Here is a 10431-nt window from a genome sequence, read left to right as displayed (position 1 = left end):
GCAGTAATGTATCAGACAGTGTTTCTCTGCTATTCATAAGGTTTTTCCTGGCCAATTCTTTGAGAAGTGGATGGCCTCCTCCTTCTTCCTAGTCTGTCTCAGTCTGCAAGCCAGGCTGCTACCTGTGCAACAGGTGCACCCCGCTGGGTTTGAAACACCAGTGGCACAGCCTCAAGACTCACAGTAACACGTCACCACAGTAGGACAAACCAACAGACAAGTTTGTCTCCGTTAGCTATTGGAAACCCCTCCAACCACCCTTATCTGAATCTCTGAGGCTAACTCCTCAACCTGTTCCAGTCCCTTTTGCCTTTTCTGTCCTCTCCTTGGCTTCCTGCCTTGCTCCTTGTGGAGTGTGGCCTGGGTTCCCTTTCTTCACCTGGGTCCCTGCAGCTGACTCCTCAATCTGTTGTAGCTCCCTTCGCCTTTTTTTTCTTTTTTTGTCCTCTCCCTGCTTCCTGCTCACTGCCTGTTCTTAGGTCCCTTTTTTTGTCCTCTCCCTGCTTCCCACCTGGCTGCCTGTTCTTAGGTCCCTGGAATCCAAATGAGAATGCTATCACTTTAAAATCCAAAATGGTTGCCACTTGTAAACATTCAAAATGGTCCACCTTAATTAAACATACACCCAACAACAAAATAATAAATTGGACATTACACAACGCTAAAGAATAATATATTGAATATAAACACTAAAGAATAACGTATTGGACATTATGCAACACTAAAGAATATGTGGATGAACTTGGAGGACATCATGCTGAGTGAAGTAAACTAATCACAGAAGGACAAATATTGTATTAGTTCAGTATTGTAAGAAGTCAAGGAAAGGTTAATACATGGAAGGAAACCTCTTTGTTGGTTACCAGGGATGAGAGGGAAGGGGAGGAAAAATTATTAGATAGGTTTAAATTACTAAATAAATAAACATCAAAGATCTTTAGTGGTTAGGGGAAACTTGTGTGCAGGGCATTGAGTTTATGCTAATGGTGGTACAGCATTTTGGAAAAGAATAGCAATAATGGTGGCACAACATGCAAAGTGTCATCAGAGTCCCTGAGCTATAAACGTGCAAGTTGTTATGTTGATAAACGTCTTGGTGTGTATGTTTTCACCACAATAAAAGTAAAAACAAAGAAGAGTGCTATGAAGGCCAACAGGTGGTAAACACAACTATACTTCTGGCAAGTTTTTATATTTTATGCTCAGTGGTACTGTATTAACTCTAAGGAGACTGTGATAAGAAACATACTGTAATCACTAGAGCAACTACCAAAAATTAAATTTAAAGAGGTATACAGCTAAGCCATAAAAGGATTATACTGGAACATGTTTTTTTTTTTTTTTTTTTTTTTTAATTTAGACTAAAAGGAAGGCAGGAAAAGAGGGGAGGGAACAGTTGAGGCACAAAGAAAAAAACAAAACAGTAGCCCTAAATGCAAACATATCAACCGTCATTCTGGATTAAAAAAGCAAGACCCCACTATGTGCATCTACAAGAAATACTGTTTAAATATAAAAACAAAGCAGATTTAAAATAAAAAACATTATGAACCATGCAGACACCAATAATAAGAAAGCATGGTGAATTATATTAAAATCAGATAACAGATTTCATATTGAGGAATATTACCAGAGTTAAGTAGAGACGTAACTATAATTATTATTAATTATAAAAGGGTAACTTCATTAGGAAGATAAAACTATCACAGATGAGTCTAGTAACAGAGTTTAAAAATATACTAAGCAAAAACTGACAGAACTAAAGGGAGAAAAGATGATTCCATAATCGAAAGTTGATTTTAACACTCAGAACAACTGATAGAATTAGTTTTTTTAAGAAAATCAGCAAGAATATAGAAGCTATGAACAACACTATGGTCCACCTTAATGAAACATACACCCAACAACAAAATGATACATTGGACAGCACAAATATAGAGCATTTCCATCACTGCAGAAAGTTCTATTGGGCAGCACTGCCCCACAGTCCAGACCAAAGACACACATCATTTTAAAATCATATGTTGTTTTTAGGAAAGAGGGAACTAATATTATCTTATAGATATTAAGCCAGCATTTTTCTTTTCAGTTATTTCACTTTTAAAATGCTATCTAAATTTAAATTCTATTGTTCCATAACATTTGATAAATACTCAGTAAACCTAAAATAAAGTGCATGTTTACCAACACCAACTAACAGAAAAACGCTAGCCATGCTTAGTTTATTAGAATTTTGAAATACAGAGTAGTACATAGCACAAGAATCATTTTAAAACCACATTTCAAATTTTAACTTACTTATATATTTGGTAACTTGTTCTAATTTTGAGTCCACCTTTGATGAAGTTGATCATATTTTCATCCTGAAAATAGTTCAATTAAATAATTAGATCATTAAGCGAAAGATTTTTAAACGTCCTCACAGCTATGTATTTGGGTGATTAGAACAAAATACTTACTATCTTTGAGGAAAGATTTTTAAAATTAGCACATTTTTCTTGCTGTATATTTGCTATACTTTTTTTTATTATTATTTTTCTTCCAAGGTAGAAGACAACAAAAAGAAAATATTTTAATAATCATTGTATTACATTACATTAAAAAAAGAAAAAACCTCACTGCCATTAAGTCAGACTGACTCATAGTGATCCCTTGGGTTTCCGAGGCAGTATCACTACAGAAGTAGATTGCCGAGCCTTCCCTCCAAGGAGTGGCTGGTGGATTTGGACCACCAGCCTTCTGGTTAGCAGTGAAATACCTTAGGCACTACACCACTAGAGCTCCTTACATTATGTTATTAAGGAATTAATCTTTACCAATTAGGAGTCATATAGGTTAGTCTAAACTAGTTTAATAAACATCATCATCTACTGAACTCTTCTGTTCTGGGTTCAAAATTATCCAAATGGTTGAATTCAAGGATATGCTCTAAGGCCAAATTTTCATATCCAATAAATGGGACTATACCTCTTTCACAGGGCACTTTGTTGTTGTTGTTGTTATGTGCCTTTGAGTCGGACCCGACTCACAGCGGCCCCTCCTTGGGTTTCTGAGGCGGTATCATCACTACGGAAGTAGATTGCCCAACCTTCTTTCCGAGGAGTGGCTGGTGGGTTTGAACTGCCAGCCTTCTGGTTAGCAGTCAAGTGCCTTAGGCACCATGCTACCACAGGGCACTTTAGCAGGCAGAATCTAGTAAAAATTGTGAACTTAATTCATATACAATTCCAGACCAAATATAACTCGTCTGGATTCTAAACTGGCTCTATCACTAATCTGCTACTTTGTTTGGGATTGAGAACAAAAAAAGAGAACACTTAATTTCTCTTTCCCTGACTGTCATCCACCACAAATTTGAGGCAGCTGGCCCAGATGACTGCCATTTCAGGTCAGACATTTAGGGATTGCAAGAAAGTCTTTTAGATTATAGCATATAACCACTTGAAGGAAGCTACTCTAATAAGGGGTGCCATTGGAGACTGACCCAAGTTGCACATTGCAGCCTATTGATATTGGAAAAATGATCTGATATCTAGTTCCTATGCACTTAAGCATTATTCTGAAGCAAAAGAAAAAACAGATTTTAGTTTGTTAACTTCATTAATTACTTAAATATATAGCATTTCAATGATAAGAATGAATGAATAAAAAATTCACTATACTGTACATTTTAAATGTTATCTTCTTCTTTTAAGGAATCTCATGGTTACACAAATACCCACCAAGAAAGAATTTCTTAAATTAGATTAAAATCTGCTTCAAATACAAGTACTTTATTTTATGATTCCTCAAACATTTGCTGAATGCCTGTTGCACATCAGGCACCCAAATGCAAAAACAAACAAAAGCATCACAATGTGCTGTGGGACGAAGACAGGCACAGGGAGGGAGACACGCATAGGATATCGCAGGAGCGCAGAGGAGAGCACGGAGTGGGCAGAAGAGCCTTCTGGGAACATCAGGACTCAGAGCGTAAAAGATGATAAGGAAGGGCCAGGGAAAGGAAAGCAAAGCAGATGTGAACCTTACAAACAAAGGAAAACTCAGGTCCAAAGGCTGGGAAGCACTAAAGATCACGGTGTGCTTGGCCATCCATGTATATGTTACTCAGCAGTGCTGAAAAATCTACTGCAAAGAAGGGACTGAATGACCTGGCGCAAGAAAACTACTTCTACCCCTGCCACTAAAGAATGAAACATCCCCCTTCAGTATCACCTGAGAGCATCTGCAAGAGGAGGGAGGAGAGAACCTGGTGGGGAGATACCAGTTTAGTTTGAAAAAGCCTCTCCCATATCTGCTATTCTAACACAGAACCATTATCATAGTCAATGAGAGCCACTAAATGCTAAAGCAGAGAAATGACATGGTCAGACTCTCATTTTGGCGAGGGTGCTCAATTGCAGAAGGGAGAATGGGCTGGAAACGAGATGAGAGAGAAGGGCACTAGATTGCTATACAGTCTTGACAAAAGTTGATGAGCACTTCCACTCCAACAATGATCACCAGGGCCAAGAAGAGATGGAGCGGCTAAATCCTTAAAAGGCAAAAGAAGCATGATTGAAACTGATCAATTATGGAGGCTGGTGGAGAAGGGAAGAGTAATCTCAGAGATATCTCCTAGACATTTAATTTTAAGTTCCAAATATAAAATAGGCCTTCAAATCCTGCACTTGATTCCTAAACTCCCATTTAGATTTTGGGCCTCTGTGACAATTTATGACCTTTACTGAGGCAGTTGTTTCCAACCAGCCTTCATAATGTGGAGAGTTTTAGAAAACAGGGTCATAGACCACACTGATTCAATTTTACTAAATCAGAATTCAATATAAGAGATTAACCTCCAGGAAAAAGAGAGATGCAGCTCTTAAAACAATTTAAAAGATTAGGACTGAGAAAGGTTTTTCCACTGTACAAATTAATTTCTACTTCCTTCCTATCTCCAGCCCACCTCCACCTTACCGTACCTATCACTGACTCCAGTGAGAGACCATGATGAAGAAAACTATGTTTGTTAGAAGTATTAGAAGATACAGTGATAGACAAGGTACCGACTGTTAACACCTCCTAAAGGTGAAATGAAAATGCCAAATAAGATTCATTGTTTGGTTCAGGAACTTTTAAAATCTGCTCTTCCAGAAGAAGAAATAAAATCAAAAAAGGGAAATGAGAAGAGAAATAGGGGTAAAATAAAATGTGAGTATGCATGGAAAGTTTGGCTATCTATGCATGCATAGCTGAGCTCTGCGGAAGCATCAGGTGAAAGGAAGGACCGAGCAAGGAACATAGGAAGCCTCCTCTTCCCCGGCTGCTCCTGTGCACAACATTCCACCATTAGCAAAGCACAAAGGGGAATCAGCTCAGCTTTCACACAGAGAAGGACCTTGAATTAAGGTGTGGCAACTGCAAGACAATTTTTTAAAAAGCAGTGATTTCCAGTAGACTGACTGAAGATCAAATTAGATTCTCAGTGCATTTAGATTGGAGTTTTCTTTCAGCCAAAGTTTATTAGAATAATAAATATCTTTCGTTGTATCTCTCTAAGTCAAAAGAACTGAAGCACCAGCATAGAGTGCATCACCTTTCTCTCTGCAGCACTGGTGGTCTTCCCAGCCAATACCAATTCTAAAGCAAACGTTCTTTACCTGCACAAACGTGAGTGCTGCTTTCTGTAGGAGACACTCGGCATAACAGATTTCGGCATGCATTTCCTCTATTAAAAACAAACAAAATTATATTAAAGGAAATCCCATGTCCACAGTAATTTCTTTGAGATGTTCAGAAAAGACTGGTGGATAAATGAGCTCAAGAGAGTCACAAAAACCTACATTGCTCTGGTGCTTCCATAAAAGCAAAATGAAAATCTCACTATCAATCTCACTGCAAGATCTTCCCAGAACGTATGAAATGTTAAGGGAATGGTCCCCTTCAAACATAACTGCCAAGAGTAGGCACTTGGTGTTGGAGACATAAACTCAGCTCCCAAGAGGAAACTAAAATTTAATAACACTGCTTTTAAAAGGGAAACTTTTTTTTTTTTTGACAATAACATACCTGTTTCACACAGTTGTGAAGATTCGGGGGGAGGGAAGAAACCTACTTTAAATTGATACATCCCAGCCTCCTAAATATGAAAGTACAATGAATCATGACCATGACTAGATATATTATTAACCTGAAGTGAAAGCAGCAATTCCCTAGAGTTTTATGAAAACAAAGCTGTTCCATGTTCCCAAGTCATGACTTCTGACACACAGATGTCTTGAGGTAAAAATATCACAGTTTAAGACTATCTCCATCATTTAGATATTTAGCAAAAGAACAAAAGGAACTATTAAAACAAGAACACATGGAATATCTCAAAACAAGTGGCCTATCTTCCTAAACTGTACTTGCAGAGACAGGGGAGAAAAATCTTGGCTTTTTTTTGTATAAGCAAAATCAGCAGATTCCTATTTTATCCATGAGATGCAAGTTGGTATGATGTTTACCATTCAAGTAAAAGAGCTTGGGTATTTAATAGCCTGGCTTGGAGGAAAACTCTACCATATGTGACCTGTTGTTGTTTAATGCGCCGTCGAGTCGGACCCGACCGAATAAGCTACCTGACGTCTCTCAGGTAGCCTCATTTATAAAGTGGCTAATAAGGTATCTACTCACATTTGAAGGATTCAGTGAGGTGCTGCACATAGCACTCACTATCTAGAGTTAGCACTGGATAAATGTGAGCTAACTCCACTAATATTCATGCTTATGGTTTATGTCACGCTTTTTGGTACAACTTAAAGAGCAGAGTATTTTTATGTGAAGCCAGAGAGTGGAAAAATAAGGTATTTCTGTGTTATTGGAAATACAGTTGAATTAAATTGGATAAGACTAATGTCTTCTTTCATTCACTCACACACACATACAACCCACTGTTGTTATTGCTGTTAATTGCCATCGAACCCACTAGTTCCCATCAATTGGTTTAAATTTCCAACCATGCTCGTATTACAAAATGTTTAATTTACAAAGGAGCCACTATGCAGCTAAAATCCCCAAAGCACACTTACAGTTGGAGCCAAACCAATGACAGGCAAGCCTTGAGGAATGAGGGCCTGTGTGCATTCTGGAAGCATCAACATCCCAGCATCTCAGTCCTTAGAACACTTCAAAGTGTCCCTCTGGATTTTCTCAGTGTGTTCAGTGGGATGAAAACTGTAACTTTTATTTTTATTGTGTCATCTGAATGCTCACTTCCTACCTAATTTTGCAATAAACTGGGAATTGTTTGGCGTTATTGACTTTGAACGTCTACTCAGTAACACAGATTGCTGGTTTAAGGCAAGTGCAGAAGGAGATGAAGTCAATGCTGGTAGAGGGACCCGCACCAGTAAAGGCAAGAAGGAAGGAAGCACAGAGCACCTTCAGGAAAGGACAGTGGTCCACCTTTGGCTGAAGTATAAGGAATATAAAGGGAAGAGGTGGCAGCAAGGCTGGAACGTTAAAACCCAGAAAACCAAACTTATGATCATCAAGTCCACTTCAACTCATAGCAACCCCCACTGGGTTTCCAAGGCTGTAAATCTTTATGGAAGCAAACTGCTTCATATTTCTTCCACGGAGAGGCTAGTGGGTTCAAACCACTACATCACCAGAGCTCCTCTCTGGAAAGTTAGGTCAGGGCTAAATTACGGATGACTTTGAATGTCAGGGTCTCAGCCTGACTCAGCACCAACGGTGACTCCTTGCAGAAAACTGGCCAGAAAGGTGAGCGGGTAAAGGTTAAGCTAAGGACAGACACTAAGAGCGGCATAAAGGACAGAATGAGAAGGCAGAGATACAAGGCAAGAAAGTTTGAACTCTATATTCAATATATAAATATTCTTCACATTCAATCCTTTCATACTCTAGATGCTGCATATAAATATTTGTTTTTAAAAGGCAATTTGAAACCCATTCATATTAGCCATGAAAGATGAAGAGCGAGTGTGTTCCATGTTAAACCCATGAAAAGTTTAATTAAATATATTCACTCCTGCACAGAACCAGTCACTCATGGATGTAAATGAAAATTACCAAGAGGAAAAACAAATCACATACTCAAGCTACAATGTTTTGACACGCTCCCTTGAACACAAAGTCTGTTTGGGTTGCAGTGACAGCCAAACTAACTAGGAATAAAATGCAACTTAATTTATGAAAGTCTTAATTGTTCCCTTGGGTATATATATTGGGCAGTTGTTAGTTCTCAAAATCAGCCATTAAGCATTTATGAGTAGGTACCTACCAGAATATCTGTTACTCATAATTTAAGGAATTTCATGATGCCCTGAAATGTTAGCTAAGCACAATCTTTAGATATAAAAGTGTAAATAAATCTGTGTTTCCCAATAGTCTATAGTCACAAGCCATTTTGTTTTATAATTTATTATTGTACAGTTTTTGAGAATATACACAGAATGTTCATCAATTTAACCATTTCTATGAGTACAATTCAGTGACATTGATTACCTTTGAGTGGTGTACCATTCTCACCCCCCTTTTCCAAATAGTTCACCTCCAATTAATATAAACTTATTGTCCCCTAAGTTTCTTATGTCATCTTTCAAGCTGCTGTTGTCAATATTATTCCATATAGACAGATCTTAAAAAAGCATAATGCTCAAGGCAGACATTCTTTACTAGTTAAGCTAAATTACTGTTTGGTTTTGGGAAGGTTTCAAGGGATATTTTTGTTTTGCTTCGTTACTCAATAAAAGCACATTTGCTGGTTCCAATAAGATGGCAGAATAGGCAGAAAGACTGCACAAACCCTCTTCAACAAAGAAAAGGGGAACCAATTAACATAGATACAGAAGATAATCCTGGACCCCTGAGCCTTGAAGGGAAGGATATAGAAGTGGACTGAACTCAAACTAGCAGAAGAATTTGCATGAAAACACCAAAAAAGGAGACATCTGGAGCTGCAATCTGGCAGCGATCTTGATGGCACAGACAGTTTGGATATTGCCGAGTGGTGGTAGGGCCTAAGAAATAACCTAAAAATCAGCCCTATGGCCAGGGACTGCTGTGGTGGCTGGTGAATAAAAAGGGAAGCAGGGGAGAGAAAGGCGGGCTGAGCTGTGGATTTTTGCCTGTCTGGAGGGCACAGCCATTTTGAATGTTTACAAGCGGTTTGACCATTTTGGATATTTAAAGTGACAGCATTCTGCCAGATTCCAGGGACTTAAGAATAGGCTCCACTTGCCTGGAACCACAAAGACATTCCGGACAAAGACTACTGGAAAGGTGCGACATTCCCCTTGTTACTCTTATACCCCACACCCTCTTGGTGAACGGAGGTTCGTTCATCCCTAACTCCCACCCACCTTCTGGGCCAGCCAGGAATTCCATCCCAGTCTGTGTGCTCAGAAGGAGCCTGGATGTCCTGCCCTGACTTTTTTTTTTTTTTTTTTCTGGTTTTTAGTTTGTTTGCAATAGAAAAGAGGATAAGCACAAATATTCAATACTAAAACAACAGCAACAAAGTAAATGATAACATGATTCATAAACATAATGAGCTCAGCACAGAAAATAATATGGAACAGAGAAACCAGAGACACCATGAAAAAACACCTAACAAAATGACAGCAACCAATTCATACTTGTCAATAAGTACAATGAATGTTAATGGATTAAATGCACTACTCAAGAGACAGTGAGTTGCAGATTGGATAAGAAAACAAAATCCATCAATATGCTGTCTATAAGAGATACCACCTTAGAGACAAAACAAAAATAAACTAAAAATCAAAGGCTGGAAAAAGATATATCAAGCAAATGGCAATGTGGAATAAAACTCAAAATCATTAAAAAAAAAAAAAAAGGGTGGGGGGACAAGGTTTGCTTGTCTGAGACTATGGCCTTCAGGTCTGGAATTGAACCCACATCTGTGGCTACCAATCAAACAAAAGAAAGGCATATGAGTTGAACATTTTCCTGAGATAGATACACTCCTTGGAGAGATCAATCATGGGAGAAAGAGCTGTTTATGCACAGGATGACAGTTCAAGGGGCAGGAGTGCATGGAGGGATGGACACAGGGAAGAGGTAACTATTGGGAGGAAGTGGGAGGGGAGCTGTTGCATTGGGATAAATTGTAGCCAATGTCATGAGACAAATATTTATGAACTGTTGTATGGAAAGTGAATTTACTCTGTAAATTTTCACCCAAATCACAAAAATTAAATAATAATAACAATATAATATATAAAAGTCCTGGCTCAGATGGTTTCACCGGGGAATTCTACCAAACATTCAGAGAAGAACTGACACCATTCCTACTCAAACTATTCCAAAAAAGGGTGTACTCCTCCCTATTTCATTTTATGAAGCAAGCATAACCTTGATACCAAAACCAGGCAAAGACATCACTCAAAAGGAAAACTACAGACCAATATCCCTCATGAA

At 38.4% G+C, this 10431-nt stretch overlaps 1 protein-coding gene across 1 annotated transcript in view; it reads right to left on the bottom strand.

Annotated features, from left to right (window-relative positions):
- TTC39B (tetratricopeptide repeat domain 39B) overlaps positions 1-10431 on the bottom strand; it is a 73128-nt gene that overhangs the window by 34971 nt on the left and 27726 nt on the right. Inside the window, exons 7-8 of the mRNA XM_042782733.1 lie at positions 5643-5710; positions 2299-2363 (exon numbers count right to left, since the gene is read on the bottom strand). Coding sequence (XP_042638667.1) covers positions 2299-2363; positions 5643-5710 — 133 coding nt within the window. The remainder of the gene's footprint in view (positions 1-2298; positions 2364-5642; positions 5711-10431) is intronic.

Source organism: Orycteropus afer, unplaced genomic scaffold, assembly GCF_000298275.1.
Source record: "Orycteropus afer afer isolate SDZICR_OR568_19922 unplaced genomic scaffold, OryAfe1.0 scaffold00435, whole genome shotgun sequence".
NCBI lineage: Eukaryota > Metazoa > Chordata > Mammalia > Tubulidentata > Orycteropodidae > Orycteropus > Orycteropus afer.
Note: the sequence above shows the minus strand (reverse complement) of the source record. Positions and strands in the feature narration are given on the sequence as shown.